The sequence below is a fragment of the Indicator indicator genome, chromosome 1, assembly GCF_027791375.1.
Source record: "Indicator indicator isolate 239-I01 chromosome 1, UM_Iind_1.1, whole genome shotgun sequence".
Taxonomy (NCBI): Eukaryota; Metazoa; Chordata; class Aves; order Piciformes; family Indicatoridae; genus Indicator; species Indicator indicator.
The window spans coordinates 55,995,953-56,018,685 of NC_072010.1; the positions used below are offsets into that span (position 1 = coordinate 55,995,953).

The following is a 22,733-nucleotide window of genomic DNA, read 5'->3' on the forward strand; positions in this document are numbered from 1 at the left end:
ATCTTGAAGGAGCACGCAGCTGCTTACATGCAAGCAACAGGAAAAGTGGAGGACAAGGGTGTATCTGGAATTCTCTCTTGCACCAAAAGCCCCTTGAGGCTGGAGTGAGGCAATCCTGTCTGCTTGGGACCCATTGTCTGAAATCTTCTCTTCGAGATTGGTACCTACGCCCTTTCTTTCAAAAGACTCCACATAGATCAGTCTTTCAAAAACAAAGCAGGAAGAAGAAAAGGTGGTGATAGCTTTTATTATATAATGCCTTGGTATTCAAAGTATATGCTGAGGAAGTGGGAGGTCTGGGTTCCTCTCCCGCCTCAGCCTGAGGGGCCCAAACCCTTGTCTCCCAACATCCCATGAGAGTGCCCCAACAACCAGGCTGGAGGCTACCTTGGGTGGAGGATCCTCCTCCACCCCTGCTTTGAAACTGCACCGCTCCACAGTGAGGAATTTCAGACTCAGAAGGCCAGGGGCAGGGTGAAGAAGAGCAAGCAGGGAACGTGTGTCTGGTGCCAAAACCTTGCTCTGAGGCTGGCCACCTCACTCCCCTGACATTTGTCATCCAAGGAGGTTTGTACGTTGACTGTGGCTTCCAACTTCCTCCTCTCTCCTTGGTACCATGGCTCTAGGAAAAGCTCTCAGCAAGACGGCACTGTAATGGATGGAGAGGGTCTTTCCCTGACATGTCCCTCCTTGGGCATCCTTGCCCAGGAGAGCACCTTCCCAGCAGGCAGCAAGCAGGGTTCTCATTTGTTCCTCTTCCACTCCCTCCGTCAATGCCTACATGACTGTCATCTTTTGAGAGTTGGAGCTGCCATGGCATTGTGTGTGCAGGTGCCAGGTATAGCTATCACGGCCTGTTGAGTCCGTAAACAAGTAAAACACTTGTTTTTTCCATGCTAGGGGGACTTGCAAGGCACCAGGCTGCCTGGTCTTGGCAGCTCTGGAGTTCCCAAGGAGTGTGGGTCTGGGCACCTGGATAACTTCTGAGGTAAAGAATCAGGTATTTCTAGAGTTTCTGGGCAGTACTTTTCCACACAAACTGCCTGAACACATGGATTTCAGTTCAGTCTATACTCTTTGGTTTTGATCCTAGATACAGCAGAGGAGGTTGCCTTTTTTTTTTTTCCCCCAAGAGAACCAACTGGGTGGCAGATGTTAGACAAAAAATCAGCTCCTTACTGAAACTCAGGATTAAGGGCTGTCCAGATAAATCAAAGTGATAAATCAAACCCTTTCCTCAACTTCAAGGCAATGGATTAGAGAAGAGGGACACACTCAGCTTGATTCACTCAGTTATGATATGATTAGGTGCTACAACTCTACCACAGCTGACAGTTCTCCCAGTGCAGAAGCAACTTCCCCATTTGGGGGGGGGGGTGGGGGGGGGGGAAGAAGGAATTATGCAAACAATTTAACAGCAGGGGCTAGTCTTTATTAGAGTCCCCTTAGGATGGGCAAATGAAAGTGCTGAATAGCTACCAACAACAGTAGCCACAGTTGCAGTACTAAGGCTTAAATACCTTGTGAGCTTGGCAGCTCTCACCCACCAAGGTGAAGTCACAAAAAGGCACATTATGCATAGGAATACCTGATAGATGTTTGCCCCAATATCAGTTCCAGGGAAAGGATGAACTAATAATTGCTTCTTGAGGCAAGATAAAAAATGCTGGAAAGAAAAGCAACATCAGCAGCTCCAACTGGTTTGTTGCCCATTCCTTATGGCAACCCAGCAAAGTAATTTCCCAGAGATCTACATGTCTCTCTGTTAAGTAATCATTGCACTCACATTCATTAGACTGCAGCAACAGCACCCCCATTAACCAGTTAACCAACCCATTAGGAGGTCCTCCTATGCACCGTCGGTTGTTACACCTTCCTCACCAGGAGCTTTGTGAGCCATTGCTCCAAAATGAACCCTGAAAAGAGGAGAAACGAGCAAGACAGAGACCTCAGTTGGGAACCTCACTGTTGCTTCCTTTACAACCTAGGAAGCCCTCCCTGGATATTCTCCTCCTCCAAAACAAGTCCAGTTACTCAAAACCAGCTGATGCACAGTCAGCCAGCATGCTTGTAAGGACAACACCTGAGGGGAACCAGCTTTGACCATGCCTGGCACAGGATAAACATCTGCTCTTGCTTACCTTGCTTACCATCTTGTACTTGGCCTTTCACTTTCTGCTTTCAGCAATCAGAACTGGTTCTGCTCAGCATCTGTTGCAACTTCTTACACACACAGAAATGCACAAAGAACCTTGGCAAGTAAAACCAGCACCGGGAGACTCCTTGCAGCCCTGCTCTGTCCCAGCAGACTGCGGGCAGCTCATTGCTCTCTGCGTTCTCTTAGCATGTGCAGAGGCACCTTCCTAGTATCTCAAGAAGCCGTCTCTACTTTTCAGCGCTAGAAATGGCAGCAGAAATCTTTCCATGAAGCTATTTGCAAAAGGCAGATTCTCTTCCCTTCTGTGTCAATGGGTGTGCATGATGCGACACGCCATTCAAACAAATCTACTTACTGACATGAGTACTCACACAAACGAGCACGTGTGCGTGTCCAAAGCCAGGTGAAAACAAAATTTTAAATTTGCAGGTATGGACATTTACAACAACCAACACAGAGGCAATACTAAGTAGCTTCTCTGGTCTATAATGAGTATGAAAAAAAAAATCAGTAGATGTTAACCACATACCTAACTACGTGCTCAACACAGAATGCTTAAATTCATTGCAAAAGGATTTGTTGAGTAATTCACTTCAAAAAAAACCAAACCAAAACGACATCAAAAAACAACAGAAGAAATAAAAAAAAAAAAGAAGAAGAAGGAATGATTGTCAGGATACGACCTGGTTGTGGGGAGAGGCACTTAATTCACCGCATGAATGACTCACGGTGAATTACTTGCGTAACTCCACTCGCGGAAATCACTACTCTGCAAAAGCGCATACATGTTAAATCAACCAAGACACAGAGCAGGCCATATTCTTGGTACAATGCCATCATCTCGACAATGCAGAATGAACAAAAATCCTCTCAGCTGGGCAGGGAAGGAATCCTCTTTTTTGGCATCCTCATAATGTTTTCAAGAGACAGTTTGACAGCACTCTCTGGCCCTATATGCCGTACGCTTGCCTGGCATTTATGTTAAGAAAATCTGGGTCTGTAAGATTCAAGACCAAGCTCTTGCTGACAATGACAATTTGACTAAGGCTGTGTTTCCCACCCAACCAAACTGAATGCAATACTGCAATTATGGTTCTTTCCTGCAAAATACAGAGCTCCACAAAGAATGTCAACTGGCATGAATACTACTAGCAAGAGCTGCTTTCTTGAGGCTGCTCTCAGGATAAATGACTCCTTCTGCTATTTGCTATCTGTGCTGGAACTGAGAGGAACAAAGCTTACGAGACTCAAAGGGTACTACTTTTCATTGTCCCACCCCAATTTGCTCTCCTATAATGTCTCTAAAACTGCAAGAAAATAAAAAAAAACAAACCAAACCAACCAAGCAAGCAAACAAAAAACAACAAACAAACAAAAACAAAACAACAAAGAAAGAAGAAAAAAAGAAGAAATAAAAAAGACCCCAAAAGCACCATAGTTCCTTTGCCGGTTGTATGTGCCCAACACAATTCATCAGCCATATTTCAGGCATCAAAGTCAGATGTCAGAGTGACCAAGTGACACGCTTTGCCTTGGCTGCAACACAGTAATTTAAACTGCATAAACTGGCATTTTATTCTTTGGGACATAGTTAACACAGAGTCTTCAGCTGGTATTTGAGAGCACTTCTGTTTGGAGCTTTACTGATTCAAAGAAAAACGTTGGTCTATAGGGAGACTCACTGCCCATATGTTGCACAAGGAGCAGCTGCAGTGGGAACAGACAGGTACAGAGAGCATCCCATTCAAAGCAGAGGGCTACATGGTAGCAACAGCACTGAGGGCAACAGCATCCTTGTGTTTTCTTTCATAGAGCTGCCCAACAGCTAACTGCAAATGGCAAGCCTGTGCACTGTAGGAGATGTGCAGTCTCAGCCTCCACTGCCCAGCTGGTGTGACAGTGCAGAAGAGAACACAAGCAAACAGATCCTGCTGTCCTGAGACCCCAGCTACACTAATGCAAGATCTCTGGGGTAGAATCCCCAGCTCCTCATAGTGTTTTTGCTGACAATCATAGAATAAAAAGCATAAATACTCCCCAGAACTGTGACCTGAACCTCGGATTTCCTTTATCCCAGAGGAAACAATGCCCCCTGTCACTCACTCAGGGATAACATTCCCATGAAAAACATCCTGAAATATTATGCTTTGGTGATGCAGAAGATAGAAAGACCCAAGTGGCAACCTCTGTCTCCCACTTCCTGAACGCACACTCTAAAAATCCAGGTATCCCCTGCAGGAGAGGGACAAGAGCTCCAGTGCAGCTTTTAACTCAGCCATGTTTGAAGAAAGCAGGTAGGAGCTAAACACCTTGCACTGACCCTCTCCAGTAAATCAGACTAGAATGTGCCCTGGTACCTGAATGGCAATGGGACTACCTTGTCTATTCTCAAGGTTATTGTACTTCTCAGCAGGTGCTGGATCTGTGGCCAAGACCCACAAGGAATTTTTTATCTCAAGCTGGAAGAGGCTATTGATTCCAGGCAATTTTGGGAGTTAAGTGGTGTCAAGGTGCAGACAGTGGAAACCTGATTTCAGAGGTCAGAGTATGACCCTGGTTTTAATATAGTAATATTGCTCAAAATCCACAAACCAGCTTTATACACTGAGTTTATGAAATTGATGCTTGTTTTGTGAGAAGATTCATAAAACACATCTGTGGCTTTGTTATTTTTCAGCAGCTCTCTCTCTCTGAGCAAACAAATTTACCTCACCCATTTCTGCATGAACTATTGTATTAACATGGGAGCACACAGATTTGGCAAGTGCATGCTCCAGGATACTGCGCATACTGCAAGTGACTTGTGCTGTGACAGCCTAAGCTAAGTTCACTTACAGGCAATTAAGAAAGCTGCATGGTTGTTGTGAAGCAGACCTTTGGCAGAAACACAAGAAATTTGCCATATTACACAAGGACAGATCACGTTTCATAAAAGCATAGAATTGTTTAGGTTGGAAAAGACCTTTAAGATCTTTGAGTGCAATCATTAACACAGTACTGCAAAGTCAACTACGAAACCATGTTCTTGAGAACTACACCACTTTTGAACACTTCCAGGGATAGTGACTTGACCACTTTCCTGGGTAGTCTGTTTCAGTGCTTGACAACCCTTCTGGTGAAGAAATCTTTCCTCATGTCCAACCCAAACCTCCTGTCGTGCAACTTGAGGCTTCTTCCTCTTATTCTATCACTTGTTACATGGGAGAAAAGACCGGCCTCCACTTTGCTACAACCTCCTTTCAGGTAGTTGTAGACAGTGATCATGTTGTATCAAGCCCTGGAACTTGCTGCACTGGGGGATTATTGACAAATACACGATTCATCTTGTACAAAAATCTTGAATCAAAACAGTCGATATAAGTGCTTAAGGCAGTTGACAGAAACTGAGCAGTCTTTAGAAATGAGTAGTTTCAGAGCATCTTGTTAAATGAAGCAACAAGCTCATCAGACATAAGTGCAGGATTGAGAGATTATGCAGAACTTTTGAGTTGTGCTTCTAACCCACTTCTGTGTCCATTAACCTTCCACTTTTCAGCCTTCCAGTCTATTGTGCTTGAGGGAGAGACCATACCCAATCTGCACTTGCATAACTGCTCTGTTTCTTCTGTCACAATTTTTGAAAATCTATGTGTATGAAGTTTTTAGCCCATGTCACTGAAGCAAAAGAGCTTCATAGTGAAGTCTAAGGGATCTCAGACTGCAAACTGGTAAAACCAAGTTGGAATGTATCATTTTACCTCCAGAGAATTTTCAGCCCTTAAGAGTTGGGGATGCCACCAAGATGTGATTTCAGGCATGACCTGACTTTGTTCAGCCCAGCATTTGTCTCCAACCACACATCTGCAATGATGACAGACTTCTGCACACTTCTGAGAAACACCTTTTATTGTATAACAGGAGTTGTCACGTGAACATCAACAACAGAAATTGCTCCACAGCAATACCAAACCCAAATTATTATACAAATGAAAAAAATCCAAACCAAACCCAGAGTTAAAATGATGAAAAAGCAGTATGCTGTAACACTATGTAAAACATATACAGAAAGCCACATTCTTCTGCTGAAGTGTCAGATGGAAATAAGTGATTTTCAACTCCTTCTCCCCCACCCAAAGAGGGGCAAACTTTAAAGTCAGATATTTTCAAAGGTTAATGCCAAAAGCAGCATTTTCAGGAAAGTTTTTGGAACATTTGGATCTTTTGTCCCCTTCAGTTTGTTTTTTTTTTTTCCGGTCTTCTTTTAAACATTTATTGGGAAGGTTAAAACAAATCATGAACATCACTCAAGCAACCAGCATCACTGATGTTGGTCAGAAGAAGTTCCTCCTTCTTCCAGAGGTCAGATTGAAGAAGACTATGCCTGTCTGAAAAATGAGCTCTGGTTCACTCCCGATAAAGAGAGTTTTGCCCTTGAAATAAGCAAGACAAGAGATAACCTATCCTTGAGAACTGTGGTGGCTTTGACTCTCCCAGGGGTCTTTTGAGAAGAGGTGGAGTAAAGATAGACCAAAGTGAACATCTGGACAACAATTCTTGAGATCAGAAGTAGAGGCTGCTCTAGTCTTGTACAACAAAGAAACACGAGTTCTGTAACTGATGGTTTTCAGTATTACTGTATACAATTACCTTTATTAGAAATAAGACTCTGGAATACTTTAAGGCACCTCATGGTGAAGAAATATTTTAAAGGCTTGAATAACTCAGAAGACTGAGTTCTTTTTCCAGGATCCCAGGAAGGAATGTAGCTTATAGGAAACAGCTTTACTATTTCCAAATGAAGTGTGAACATTTGCAAAGTGGAAGTTTAGTGCTATTTGAACTTTTCTTTAGGAGGAAACATAAAACATATTGCCAGACAGATAATTTGTCCATTTAACAGACCAAGACTTTACCACAGGAAGGCCTTTCTCATCCCTCATCTGAGTTTTGCTATTCAGGTACACTGAACTTTTTTACTAATCTGAAATTAAACGAGTCAGTTAATCTTAACCAACAGTCATCTAAACAAAACAACTATCAACATCGAAACCAAGAGAAGAATCTAAAATAAAAATTTATGAATATTTTTGTTAAACTAAGAAGATGATATAATGCCAATGACAGGAATGAATGACTAGTTATCAGATGTTCTACTCAGCAATTAACGGGTTTCAAGTGTGATATTTTTTCCTCATATATTTTGAGTTGATACCTACAGCTAGCAATGCCCTGCCCAAATGTGAAGAAGCAGAATCAGCATTTTCAGAGATACCTAACATTTTTGTACGCATTCAAAAACCTACGGAATCAAATTAATTCTAGCTTATAGACTGATAGCTAGATCTGTCAGGGTCTCATACCAGTGAGTTTGCTGCAGCCAGCGTTTTGGAGCTTTGCTCTGAAATATAACTTGCCATAGATTCATTTCAGAGCTGAAATGAATTAAAACTGTAATTATACCCTTGGGTTACGCATGCATATCTCTGTGGTTCTGATAAAAAAAAAGTAAACTCAATGCATATGGCCAGGAGAACGTACTGTTCTCTGGAGGATTTAAAGTCTCAGTGTATATATTATACTTACTCTCTTAAAAGAGGTTACTATTTAGAAATAAATTCACTATTGTAACACAGTTAGACTCCTGATATGTCAACACTGCTCAATAAAAAAGGTAAACAAATGAGCTCCAGCACCAGACTCCATTAAGTGTTTACACTGCCTTACTGGTCAGCTCATCCTAGCTGTTTTGAACCACTCCAGCCAGGTCTCTCCACGATGAAGCCTAAGCAGAGTTCAGACGTGATTCATACCATGGATCCCGTCCAAAAAAGGCAGTTACAGACAAGACCATGCAAAGCTGAATTTTCTTCATGCTTTGCAGTCCCTCCATATTATGCTTTGTGACTTTACACACTCAAAACCCTTCTCTCCATCTTCTCAGAACTCTGCAATACAAACACCACTCTATTGAGCTGCAGAATAGCCCTATCCTTACTTCAGACAATTTGAATTGAAAAGGAAGCCACAACAAAACACACTAGATGATAACCATGTGCAAGGTCTGTAAGTGAACTGCATAATCCTGGAGAAGACCAAGGGCCAAATGATACTGAAAGGTGCATGTGCCTGCTGCGCTCTAAGGACCAGCCCTGAGCACTGCTTACACAAGCCAATCCATGCCACATGGCTTTGGGCTAGGTAGCCGTCCCAGACCATCTGCTATTTAGCACCAGATGTAGCACACGCCTCATGCTGCACATCACTGCATGAAGTTCAATTCCACTGCTCTCAGCAGGATTCGGTCTAGTGTAAGGTGCTACATGTTGCAGAAGTAGTGTCAGAATCTGCCAAAAGAAAACTAGGGACAAGAGAATTGAATTTTGTAACTTCCTGATAATGACAGAAGAGGATGTTACCAGCAAAACTAGATGCCTGATGTTTGTTTCCTGCCTCCCGCTCACTAAGGGAAGCTAGCTGGTGGCACTGCAGGTAGTAAAAGACCATGCCCTTTCTCCTGTCACCTCACAGCAAGACAGGAAGATGCTGCAACAGGGAAAGGAAAATTCTGCCTCTCCCCACTGGGCTGACTCTAAAGCAGGACAAAATCCTTCCAGAAGAACCTTTATGCTGAAGCACAAGCTTTGGCCTCAATTTACTTTTTGACAAGGAGAGAGTAACTTAGTATTTGAATCAGTTTTTTGCTGGTAGAACTGCTTGAAATGAGAAGCGTTTGTGTTTGCCTTACGTTTACACCACTGGGTCAATAACATTTCTCTAACAAAGGTAATAGCAAGCATCTTCAATACTTTCTAAAAAGCACAGTATTTTCCTTGTCCTGAACAGATCCACTGACTTTTAATTTCTTCCATGCTCTTTAAACAGTAAAATGAATATTTATTTTCTACTGGGTTTCAAAGAGTAGCCATTTCACTAAACAAGAAAAAAAAAATCTAAGCAGCACAGCACCTGCTCTTCTTTTTTTTATTTTTCTTTTTGTGTGTTAAAGTGCTTTGTGGAATCAGGGTATAACTCACAGATACCAAACCTCCCTCTCTCACTGCAACCCTCCCAACTTTCAGGAACTGTCATTCAAAAACTACAGGTTGTACTTTCCTACCTATTCTGGTAGGATGGTAACTTCAAACAGCTTGAGTTCAACAGAACCCCTAATGCAAAACTTTAAACATACTAAGGTTACATTTATTTTTTTTAAAACATATATTTAATGAATTAGTTGTGTACCCTGCAGTTACAGCTTTGGCTTGAAGGCACAAATATTAAGGCACAATAAATGCAAATAATGTATACATTTCAATGTGTTGTGTTGAAGATAACTTTGTACTACACAGCATTTAGGTATAATGACATGTCATTCAAACATTTCCTCAAGTTATTTTAATACCTTTTTTTCTTTGATAACCTGCATAAAAAAAAGCAGAGGAATGTATGTTAAATTATTTAAATATTTCTTCAGTGCAAATATGGTAATTTTCTTCTAAAGTATAGAAGATTGAGATCGATTTTTCAGCATTTCGATTTTAGGAAAATAAAACTAATATTTACATTCATCTTGAACAGCATTATTTGAACTACCAAAAAAAAAGTATATTGTACTTTTTGCTATCAAAATCAAAAAGTATTTTTGGCTTGTTAGATTTTTTTTTTCTTCAAAGCTGCACAGTTGCTCATGACAGGTAGCAAGACAGTTGCATTAGATGACCATGTTGTACACTACCAAACCTACTGTTTAGTCACAGCTGTTGTGCTAAAGTGACAATGAAAAAAATTTGGTTTTGCTTGCTCTGAAAGTATTTGCAAAAGAGAAAAAGGACACTTTTTTTTTTTTTTAATAAGCTCCAAATACGCACTCTAAGCCTGTTAGGTGTCCTGCACCTGTTTAAATAAGAGATCTCTTACACATAACTTTCAAATAAAAGCTGAGTCTGTCTAATTCCTTGGCAACACAAACATAATTAGTTGGAAGAGAAAATATATTGCACTGAAATTAAAGAGGGACAGTAAAATTTTTCTTCTCAGTATTTAAATAGGAAGGACGTCCAGTGCAAAGAATCACCCCCTCCCTTTCCTCCTCCACTGACACTTGCAAACATTGTCACCGAGTTTGGATGATCTCAGGTTTCCAGTCTATAGAAAACGGTTAAGGTTATTAGGAATCACAGTGCAGTTTCGGTTATGCATAACCCTGAGGAAGGATCCAAGGAGGAGTCCGTGGCAAGCTGACCATTCTGAACAACTTCTGGGTAATTCTTACTGAAGTACACCTAGGAAAAATATCAGATGCTGTGAGTAATTGTGCTTCAAACACCTTTTGTTTTCAAATAAAATTTCTGGAGATAAACAGAGTAGAGATAAATACATATCCTTTAGGAATCCTGACAGGAAGTTCAGGTTGGTGGCATTCAGTAAATGTGTGTCTACTGTAAAATTAGTAAAATGACTATATGATCTTACATTATAACAAAACGTGAGAAAAATCCCACACAACCTGTAGATCCACTCAAATTCTGGTAATTCAGATAAATAGATATGTTTTATAACAACATTAAACTGATAAGTAAAATCATTTTACTAGCTCAAAACATGGATATAAATTAAAACAGAATGACAAAGAAGCTGTGAAATCTTGTGTCTGCACAAGGGTTTCTCATTTTCAGACATAAAATGAACACAATGGATTTGGATGTTAATATCAGGTTGTAATCCCTATATTTTACAAACCATGATTGACAACCATTGAAACTTCGAGGTATATGTATGAAATACCCCAGCGTTTAATTTGTGCTGCAGAGCAGTTATAGGGCCTATAGAAATGTGATCTCTGGATAGTGAACGACAATAATGAAAGAAGAAGCAAAAGCTTTAACAATGACTCAACCAAGCAACTTCTCTAAAATGTAAGATGATACCAAATAATAGGACAGTTCTTTGCCAAGCCTTTGAGTTCCTGAATTCTACCAATTTCTAGCTCAGCTAGAAGAGATACAGGTTTCCTGATAAATGTATAATCAGAACATAAAGGAAATGAAATGCTGTCAAGTTTCACTGTTCCACAATCATCAGTTTTTAGTAGCTGTATCATATCTCTGTTCCTTGACAGATGCGCATAACAAAATGAAATAATGTCAAGACTTGTGTGCTCTTATCTAAAAATATGTTTGGGTTGAAAAAGGACTTCAAATGCAATTTTTTTTTCCCAAAGAAGAATGTGAAAAGTTTTGTTTGAGTCTTTAAAAACAGAAAATACACTATCTTTCTGAAGCTGACATGTGTCACGAGTTAGGTCTCATAGTCAGACTGCTTTGACTACAGCTTATGGAACATTTCTCCAATTTATATCAGAGAGTGTTGTCAACAAAGTTCAGCTTGTTTGATAATAACGTCCTTCTCATATGTATGAGCACATGTATGAGAAACGGGGGATAAAAAAGAAAGCACCGTTCCATAAAAACATTCCTGTGAATACTGCTGTCACCTTTTCTGCACACAGGCTAGCGCAGGGTATGTGCATCTTTAGAAGCTTCAAAGAATATTAAGGCCTGATTTGAATCAACAAAAAAACTCGAAGTCTTCTTAAGAGGCATTCCTCAGTAATCAGCCATGATCAGATACAACACAGAAAAAGTTACTCAGGTGCCTGCTCGCACACAGGCTTGCAGAGATGGCAGCGCTAGTTGTGTATTCCCATCTCGTTCCTGGTTTAAAACATAAAACTTTGGCATACTTTTAATGCAGCTTTTGAATGTGATTTTTTTTAATGGAAAGTTAATAGAAAACCTTGGCACATTACTAGAGACGCAATGAAATGGCAGCTGCTTTTCAACTGTCTCATTGCAATTCTTCCCCTGAGCCCAATCCCTCAAGATTGCCCAAGTCTTTATGTAAAGTTTCTTCCACTGCCAACAGAGCTGCAACCTTTTTAAAAGTAATCACTGAAGTGAGATAACACCTAGTATTTTAATATTTACACATCTGTCTTAGCTTTAAAATAAAATAACCCTTATTTATTTTTCCCTCGAAGTACTCCAAAATTGATTGACAGAAAACCAGTCCTATCCTGATGCCACCAAAGCTTGTGGAAAGGCCTCTTTCGATACTGTCAAGGGCATGGAGAACACACCAACTGTTGTTTACCCGAATAACTGAACACTTCCCCCCACACCCTAACTCCCTCCCTCGTTTAACTGTTTGAAGACTATTTCTTACTTTCCCATAGGATTTTGACTTAATAGCTTCTTGTAAACTAAACAAAGATAAAAACACAGTCTCACGATGCCAACCTTACTACAGTCAGACTCACAGGCTAGTTAATACAGACTCAGTGGTCTCCAATTTGAGTTGTACCTGCATTGTTGGTTTTTTTTGTTTGTTGGTTTGAGGGTTTTTTTGGCATTTGCACAAAAAAATGGGGATACTGAGTCACTAAGAGAGACACACAAATAGCAGCCTTGGACCAATTCAGAATCCTTAGCTAAGGCTCCAGCAAGATCTCAATCTTGTAATGCTTAGCTAAGATGCCCATAACATTTTCTTGAAAATTAGGCTGCTTCAGAGATGTCCAAGTTAGTCTTCTAATTTAAGATGTGCAGTCCCTCTTATTTGCACTTAGGATATATCCAGAAAATGCATTTAAAGTTACACTTTACTGAAAGAAGCTCTTGGTATGAGTTTGTTCTGCACAAGATTCAGGTCCAAAATGCAATAAATCAAACAGTCATTGCCAAAGCATGGCCACATTCCAAACCATTTTACTTAGCAACCCACTGTAGTGCCTTTTGAAAAGTATGTATATATGTCATATTACCATTTCTTTTTATGTGCAGCATGCTGTTTTTCAACAACAGACAAAAAGCTGTTCTTCATAAAAACAGTTCTTAGTAACCACAGTAGGAATGTATGAGACCAGCAGCAATACATGTAACAGACTTACTAGTGTAAAAAGAAAAGCCATTTGAATCAGCTTTTCTGACTAAGCATCTTCCCTGAAAGTATGCATCAAGCACAAGGGACTGCAATAACAAAAACCTTGAACTAATGTCCAAGTCCTTCAAACTGAAAAAACTGCAATTGTGCTTCTGGGTAGCTGCTGACTGGAGATACAGTTTCTGGATTCTCGTATTTTTGGGCTGAGTGTGGATAAGCACCATGCTTTGCATTCTTGGCAGATGCTAAAGCTTGTATCTGCCTTCTAGCCTGGGAGTTAGCAAACTTTTTCATCAAACCACATTTCAGCAGAGTCTGGTTCCTGGATCTCTTCCCTTCCTGTACAAAATCACACAACATTGATGTGGTAACTATAGATGACTATATGGGCAAGTAACATCAGGCAATTATTTTTATGTATTTTGAATTATCTTTGAATGCAATTGTGCAATTGGGGAAGGGCTGCAGAGAAGGAAGGAGAGACAGCATGACATGGCTGAATCAGACAGCTGGACAGCGTCACCTCTTGTCATTCCAAGAATCAAGGCACAGAAAACTGGCCTTCACTTTACAGACAGACACTGATCATATGAATTTGAAGCCATCCTTTTAAACATTTCTGTAACCCTTAGACTGTCATACTTATGCCATAAAAAAAACAAGGCTACCCCATTCCTTTCTAGTAATAAATATAAGAAACTACACTGCAGCCATGGAGAAGAATGACAGGACTCACAACATAGTCTAGTTAAGGACAGAGCTGGTTCCTCAGTTCTGCCATCAGTGCCAGATACTAATTTATAGTGTATGCTCTTAGCACCAAAGTTTCACTTGAAAAACTCTTTAAAAAAAACAACAAAATGTTTCAGCAGCTCTAAAAAAACTCCAAGAATACGAATGAACACAGAAACCTCATCCCAAATTTTAAAAAATTCCATTAAAATAGCGTCCAGACATGAGTATGCAGCCTCCACAACAGTACAATTTTCCCTTCTTTTTTCTAACTTTCTAGAAATGCATCTATTTTTACTAGAAAATAGCCAGGCATCTGCCATGTTGTTTCCTGTCTTTTGTGTATTGCTTCCCATCTATTGGTCCCCTGTTTCCCTGGAAACAGCTTGGAGTTTGTGGTCCTCTGGCTCTGCTCCAAGTATCCACCAACATGAGGTGAGGAAAATTTCAAAGTTTGAGATAAGATCTTTGAGCCTTGTCTTGGAAAGCCTCTCTTACTACTGCCTTACTTGCATGCTGAAAGTAAAGTTACATGACTACGAAGTGAGTTGCTGCCAAACTCAGCACTGCCAGTCTCAGGCGAAGCAGTGCTGAAACTTCATTGGCACTGACAGAAAGAAAATCTTGCTCTGGACATCCTGTGTGGTAAATTATCAAGAAAAAAAAGAAATCGAGCCAAAAGCTAGTCAAGATGAGTTCCTCAATCACAGGTCATTATTATTTTTTTTTTATCTTCTTATCTCCATCTGAAAAGTATAGATGATACATCCTCACTTCAGAGGCATATTATGAAAATTAATCCACTGATGTTTCTTAAACACTTTGATCGCCAGAGGAATGCTCACAATTACATTAATAATTCTGTACTCAGAGTAGGATTTGAATAGTAAGCAGTAAACCAGGCATATAGCCTTCTAGGGAACAAGAAGGCAATAAAACATTCAACAGCTGCTTCTTAACTGAGCCCTGCTTATCCTATGTGAGAAGGATAAGAAGGCGGTAAGAGAAAGCACAAAAATAAACATTTGATCACACCCCCAGAGACCGCAACACAGGTACAGAACCTCACGATGGGCCCTTTAAAAAAATATAGAAATAACAGATAAATTCTGAACTCTGCATAGGTGAGTATGCCACGTATTATTTACACTTACTGCTTTGTGTACATGCAGAAAACCAAACAGTCTTTCAATTCAGGGTGTATAAACACACTCAGCATTTGGAAGTCTGTGTATATCCCACAAAACAAAACCAAACCAACCAACAAACAAACAAAACCCCCCCCAAGAAGACACTGAAATGTGCTTTGCCTTGCAAAGCTGACAGATTCTTCAGCAGAAGGCTGACTATAACACTGAATATGCTAACTTGAGATAAACAGCAGACACAAACTTAATTATCCCTTCTTCTCAAATTACCCGTTTTGCTGTTTCCATCAGAGAAGCTGCTTCAGTCTTGCCCACTTGTTGCACCATTTTGTAAAACAAGCCATCTTGTTCTTGCAGCAAAATATAAGGTTCACCATACTCTTTCAGTCTTCCTGCATCTAAAACCTATTAAATCAGCAAAACCCAACATATTAACATAAGAAATTAAAAAACAAATGTTAGACACTACAAGCAAAGGTGGGGGGGATGCATACACTTCAAGTGCTAAGATGATTTTAGTATCCTGAAAATTAAATATGTCCTCTTCAAACTAGCATAGCACTTTTCCAGTTTATAGACCTGTTGTACAATTTTAGGGTGCCCTACAGCCATTCCACCTATAGGAATTCAATGCAAGGTTATGCAAAATATGTAAATACAATGTTTGTGAAACCAACAAAGCAGATTGTAAGATTCATTGTGTAAGAAAGAAACAAAAGAGGCCTAAAATGTTCTCTGAAATAAACAGCTGTGGGTAAAAAAAACAAAAATATGAATAACCACCAAGACAGTTAAAGGAGAATCAGTAGGTCTTTTGTATTAGAGGAGATGAAGATGTAATTAAGGAAACTGAAGGTGTTGCTGAAAAAGATAAACAATTTCTTGCATCAGTTTTTGCCAAATGTGTATTAGAAAGGTACTCTGAACCTATTCTTTCTACATGAGATGCTACCAGAGACAGGTACCCAAAAGAGAGGAAGTGAACAGGTGAAAACAATTAAGAAATTAAAAAAGCATTAAGTCAGTAAGGCACTAAGGATATATATAGTAAAAAATAAGAAAACAAATGTAAGAGTTAGCTGATTGAACCTCCAAGAAGATAGTCTCATACTATTTAAGAACAGCATAGTAGCAAATACTTGCACTTAACTTTGAAAAGTCTTATGGGATTCCTTCAGGGAACTTTTAGACAAGTATATGTATGTTGGAGATATGACAGCAATTTAGTTAAAATAATCATTAAAACACAAGTAGAAGACACACAGATCACAAGCAGAATTTGTTCTCCACAGTTCTAGCAAAAATAAATTGCATATCACAAATCTGATACAATTATTAATGCACTAGAAGAAAACTATGGGAAAAATGGTTCATATGTTCTTCCAGAAAGGCATCTGGTGTAACTAAGTAGCTGCACTGCAAGAGACAATTTTTGTTTTTCAAGAACCTGGACAGAAAACAGAGATTAGAAATAAACAGTGCTCTCTTTGTTGAAAGGAACAGGTAGGAACTAGTGGGAACCACATCATTCTGGCATACATGGTAGCTACATATGCATTAGTCATCAGAAAAGGAGTTATCAGAAAAGTGAAAAAATGTGCAAATGACACAAAAATGTGCAGGCACGTCTAGAGCAGAGGAGATTCAGATACACCTAACTAATCTAAAAGAATAAGAAACACAATAGCAGGGAGAAGTCAATATTGACAAATGTAATGCAATCAAATACTTAACTGGCTTATAAATTAATGGTATTGACTCAAGAAAGAGACTCGGGTAATAGTCTACAAGTTCAGTACTTTAGTCCACGTGTAGCAGCAGTGAGGTTAAAAAAAAAAAATAATTTCTGTGAGAAAACAAAGCAATTCAGAAAATACTTTTGTTCTTACATAAAAAAAAAAAGAATATACATGAGATACTACTGAAAAAGATACTGCCCTAACAGAGGGACTTCAAGGACTCACAACTCAAGCGATGTACATACTTATAACAAATAATAATAACAATAATAATAAAAACTTAAAAACCCAAACTGGAGCTGTTGATTGCAGGAAAGAAACTAATAGAAGGTAGTATGAGGACAATTTCCAAAATAACAAAAATAGATTGCAAACTTTTGTTTGAAAAACTCCAACAAGCTTTGAGATTAATTCATCAAAGTCCTCTGAAGATTTGAAATGTGCATTCTGCCTGTGTGTCTCCTTAAAGCAATACATCCAGATGACCAAGAGCTCAGCAGATCTCCAAGTGGCCTGGACCCACATGACAAAACCCACAGTGCATTAGGAAAGCTGAACTGATCCCTTTACCTGCATGGGTGTGAAAATTATGCACTGCCAAGTGCGTTGCCAACTTGTTTGACACCAGGGACCCAGCACAAGGGGAAAGGCCCCGACTCCTTCACTTCCGCTTCAACTAAGTACATGGCATTTGAATGGAAAATAACTCAGCCAACAACAGCAGCATAATTACATCTGATTTCATAAACTCTATGCAGAGAAACCTACAAGAGGTTATTTGCCATTTCCAAAAGCTAGTACCATCATAGAACACCCAGCTTATATGATGGTTTTCCTTTGAAAGCAATTTTCAACTGTTTGGTGAACAGCTAAAGTGTTAATGAAAAAAACGTTAAAAAATTAGTAATATTGCATAGCACAAAATACATAGTAATTCAATATACAACAGATGCCGTATATCACCTGCAAAGGCATACCTGTGCACATGTTGATTTTTCAGTGTGCTTAGTCCCATCCCATTTAATCTATTTAAGGATTAATTCTGAATATAATAAAAGTATTTCATATACAACATTATGTCACCGTTAAGGACAGATTGATTTAAAAAAGGACAGATTGATTTAAAAGGCAACAAATTAATTTATTACATACAGTCCTACATAAAACTTAAATTGGAGTGCCACAGCATAGAAAAGCTCTGGTGCCATGAATTTTTTAGCATAACCACTCCTTAAGAAAGAAAATCAAAACGTGTCTTCATTAAATGTGTCTCTCACAAGTTAAAGAACCACAATAGAAAAGTAGAGTTAGTTTGGGTTTTTCATGTTTTTCATGAAATTGTTGTTTTTTGTTTTGTTTTTCAAATTTATATTTATGCACTACTCAAATTTTAGCATTTAACATCTGAAACAATTAGAAACACAACCTTTCTCCCCCAGAGAACCTGGGACAGAAAAAAAAAAGGGGGGGGGGGGGGGAGAAGGAAGGGGGGAAGAGGGAAAACTTGTCTTCCTTGACAAGTTTTAAACAGTCCAGTCCAGAAGATGAACAGATAGAGTGATTTTTGTCAAGAAAAATTCCATTCACAATTTAAACAAATTATTAATTTTTTCATACCCTTTCTTGGGGAATAAAACCAAATTTGTGTTATGAAAAATCAACAGAACAAACATGGGGAAAACAAGCCCCACTGCTTTTTCTAAAAACTTGAAACAAAAAATAAAGAATGAAACAGGCAGTAATATTTCTACAAGTCAGGAATACTCTATAAACCCCATTCAACAAGGGAAAACACTGTTTCTACTAACTGTTGTCATCTATGAGACAATGGAGAAAATTTAATCTGATTTACTTAGTAGTTACATGTTTATATATGTATACATGTATTAAAAAGCGCTTAGACAAAGAGATAGGTAGTCTTCTTTGAAGAAATACATACTGATAAAATTTTAATAAATAAATAGGTACTTTGGCTAAGGCTTTGCATACTCTTACTCACTGACTCCAAGCCAAATTAAAATCATTAGGACTTCAAAAACGCAGCTAATCATTCAGGAAAGGTGGAATCCAGTGTTTACCAGCCACATATTTTCTGATCAACTTGCATGCAACACTTATCACCACGCAATATGACCAAATCAAACCCAGATGCATTCCAAGGCAGTTGTACCAGTGAAACTTGATGCAGAAAAGCCAGAGAAGCTCGGAGCTGGTGAAATCAGATTGGCAGGGTGATTATGGAAGACACATGCAGGAGCACAAGACTCTGAATCAGACTGGGCTTTCATTATAGACTTCAACACAGATACTGAGAGGGGTATTTTGGACAAATCATTCCATTTTTCAGCTCTTCTATCTGACTCTTTGTAAAATATGCCAAATAAGGACTGATAATCATTTTGTGTGAGTTAACTGCCTACAAAACACCTAGACAGTCCAGAGTAAAATAAAACCAATCACCATAAAAGCTACATAAACCCAAAGTAGCCATCTGTAAACCAGGGCCAGATTCTGCATGGTCTTGTACTGGCACCTTCTTTTACTGTGCCTGCACTGTCCTTACCTGTTCCGTAGTCACATACTTATGAGTTCAGACTTACAAAACTGGCTACAGGTGATCACGCAAAAGATGGCATGCAGGGAAATTTTCATTCGATGGAATTATTCATGACCAGTTTCAAACTATCCTTAATCAAGCAGCTCAATTCAGACATCTTAGCTCAAAGAGGGTTCAAATTCTATACTCTTGGGTAAAATCCTCTCATGCCACGTAATTCCACTTCATCCAATATCTCATTCTGGCTGAATAGTCTGGGGCAGTCACTGCTCATCCCAGTTGTGACTTATTCAAAAGAATAAGCATCATGTTGGGTTGAGGGCAACATAGTTTTGAACGGCACTTTATTTGACATAGAGGGAAAGATATTAAAAACATAGCAGGGAAGGACAGAAACAGAAAAACAGTGTCTGAATTTGACTGTCTTACAAAGGCAAGCATGAAAACAGAGTATTAGCCACTTAATGGCTACTAAAACATGAAAATGGAGCATTAACTCAAACTAGCATAGGGCTATTTGCCCATGCCAAAAACCCACTGAACTATGTTTGTATAACATTTGGAAACTACAAAATAGTTGTCCGTTTTGCGTCATCTGTACCTTATCAGGGTATCTACCTCAACGCTGCCTAGGTTGTCCCAGCCCACCCCTGCTAAATCCATACACTTTGTAGTATTTCTATTCCATAGCTCCTTATCTAATGTATTAACCATGGAAAAAGTAGGGGAGGGCAGACAAAAAGGAAAACATAAAATGCTGAAAAAGAAATCAGAGATCCATTTCACTAAGGAAGGGGAGAGATGAGACAATGAATGACAGGGATAGTACATCATGATAGTCTAGCTTCTAGCAGAAACTTGGGCAGTCGAAGTAGGACAGCACCTTTTCTCCCTGACGATTTCTGCAACCAGTCTATATTGTTCTATTTCACAGGACTTTGGAAAAGCAAACATTCATTTTGTAAGTGAATCTAAAATCTTCTTTATGGATTAATGTAAGCAAAAGAAGTTTAATTAAGCACAGAAAGAACACAGACTCTTAAAAACACTGTAACAAATACCATGCACTTATGGCTATCCATAGACTCAAGAGAAAAGGTTTTAAATCCTGCATTTTCTAACTTTCAGCAAGAAAGCAGACAAACCAAGAGAACAATAGTTATAAAACATTCTGAGGAAAAAAACCAGTCCAAGGTTCGAAGTGTTCAGCAATAGAGGAGGGGGGCATGGGAATTTATTTCAATTATTATTGAAGAATGACTAGTATTCCTATTCACGTTCATCTTCACCATAAAGCCAGAGGGAAAAAGGGACATTTAAGAGTTGATCATAAATGTTTTTATTTCCTATTCAAAAGGAAAATAATTCAAGCTAATTATTTCCAAGGGAATACATCTGATTTAATTTAGACTTGGAGAAGACATCACCAAACAACAAAATTATTATTAAAGTTCAAAACTCTGCGAGGAGTACAACTTTGAACAATGTTTTCCTCAGAGAGCATACATCAAGATGATCTTCAATAAAGTCCTGGGAAGAGAATAATATTCAGGAGATGCTTCTGGTTACATCATATTGTAAGAAATATATTTACCCAAGACAATACATAGCTTTGTGGGAAAGAATCAAAAGCCTGTGCTCCAGTTGGCATTAAGCTCAGATACAAGCGCATTCTGTCTCTTCTGTCTCATCGTGATTTGTCGTAACACATCAGAAACTTAATCAACCTATCTAAACTGGATTGCAGGCATAGAAGAATATTGAGAAGGCTGCAAATTAACTCAAGTACCATTTTTAAGTTGCTGTTATTTTAATGTTTTTTCCCTCTTTTTTTTTCTCCCTCACTTTGTTTGGATGTCTTCTGTTTTGGGTTTGGGTTCATTCATTTGTTTCCAGTTTTCAGATATAATCTAAGCATTTGCCCAAGCTCCTTCAGGGTTCCTACTCAAAATACTGCATAAGTAACTAAAACAATTTAATGTCAAATAATATACATTTCATATATTGTGCATACAAAGAAGAACACACTTGGGTGTCTACCTCCATATAATCTGAATTATTATTTTTAGACTTTCCAAATATTTCACTCAGCAGAGCTTACCTGTAACAATGCCAAATGTCCCACTGGTCACTGGGATTTGACATGTACCCCCTGCCCACTTTCTTCTCCTTCACAGAAATGCAACTTCAGACATTTTATTCTATAACCAGAAATCATGGATTTCTTTAAAGGGAAATCATTCTTGAGCATTCAATGCTGTCTGGTAAATTGTTCTACATATGAGTTAACTTCACTTTTCTTGCAGAGACTTAAACATCTACCTTCTTTTTCTCCATCTGATGATATGCCACTCTAAACTGGCTGGAATGTTGTGGGGAAAAAATATGAATTAGTATGTAGTAATGAGTCTTATTCTACTGATAATCATTCGATATTAACTCCTTCTGTATGTTGGAAGAAAGAAGCCTGGTAACCAATCACTGGTGGCATTTCTTGTATTGTTCAGTTTCCTCACCTCAAAGCATCTGATAGACCAGTGCAAGTTCAGCCTTTCCCTTAGAGATGATGAAGGGACCTCATGCCAGTTCTTACCAACAGCAGTACTTGCTGACAAAACACTTCCTTGGTCAATCAGTAATAACTGTGTAAAACTTAAAGCCACGTTTCTCAACCAAGATTGCAGAATAGCTCAAATGTGGCCCTGAAGTGACAGAAGATATAGTTCAGCCTAAGAAATCCCACTCTTTAATAAGGCTTTTGAGGATCTTAGAAAGTTAGATAAGCTACAAGGATATTATACTTTTCAAGAGGGTAAGGAATATTGTTGTAGATGACTGGGCACGTCTCTTGGTTTTATCAGTTTCTGATGACAACGAACTTGTGGCTCAGCTAACTTGCAAACACTTCTACCTTATCAGAAACTCTCTGCTCAAAGCCTCAGCCACCAGCATGTCCTGAGCATGTTTGCTTTTTAACAGTTAATATACTATTTTGCAGATAGAAAAAAATAAGTATTTAAAAATGTGTTGGTATTTCTAGTATGGTCTGGATTCTATTCTTTTTTCCAAGAAACAACATCCAACTGTCCTGAAAACACATTCACACACAAATGCTTGACAGAATGAGAGATCAAGGTTCATCAGACATTGGCTTCGCTTCCTGCAGTAATTCAAATCCAGCTCTTCATTTGAATGCTCCCAGTTGAAGCATTGCCTCAATAATTAGTTGTTTTATTTAGGCAGAAGAAAAATCTTGTTGGGCAGCCCTCTTGAAATGGGAGCAGCTTTTAAGAACTCAGATGACAGTGTTATGCAGAGGTGTGGCTTGATACTGGCAAAGAGAATCAACAATCGTAGTATCTTTTCAGACTCATTGGGGTTTTGACTTGTTTTAGAGACAGCTGAGCCAGGTGTGATATTTACAAGTGTTATAGACTATTTCAGCTGACAGTGCTTGCTCTGATATGTAACCATAGCAC

The 22,733-nt window shown here is 39.0% G+C and overlaps 1 protein-coding gene across 2 annotated transcripts in view; it reads right to left on the minus strand.

The window, feature by feature from the left end:
- Nucleotides 1-10,311: 10,311 nt before the first annotated feature.
- The window catches only part of ABCC4 (ATP binding cassette subfamily C member 4), a 153,652-nt gene continuing 141,230 nt past the window's right edge, over nt 10,312-22,733 (minus strand). For both annotated transcript variants that reach the window (XM_054383749.1, XM_054383741.1), the window contains 2 exons: nt 15,229-15,363; nt 10,312-10,419 (listed from right to left, as the gene is read on the minus strand). In XM_054383749.1, the coding sequence (XP_054239724.1) occupies nt 10,312-10,419; nt 15,229-15,363 (243 nt within the window). The remainder of the gene's footprint in view (nt 10,420-15,228; nt 15,364-22,733) is intronic.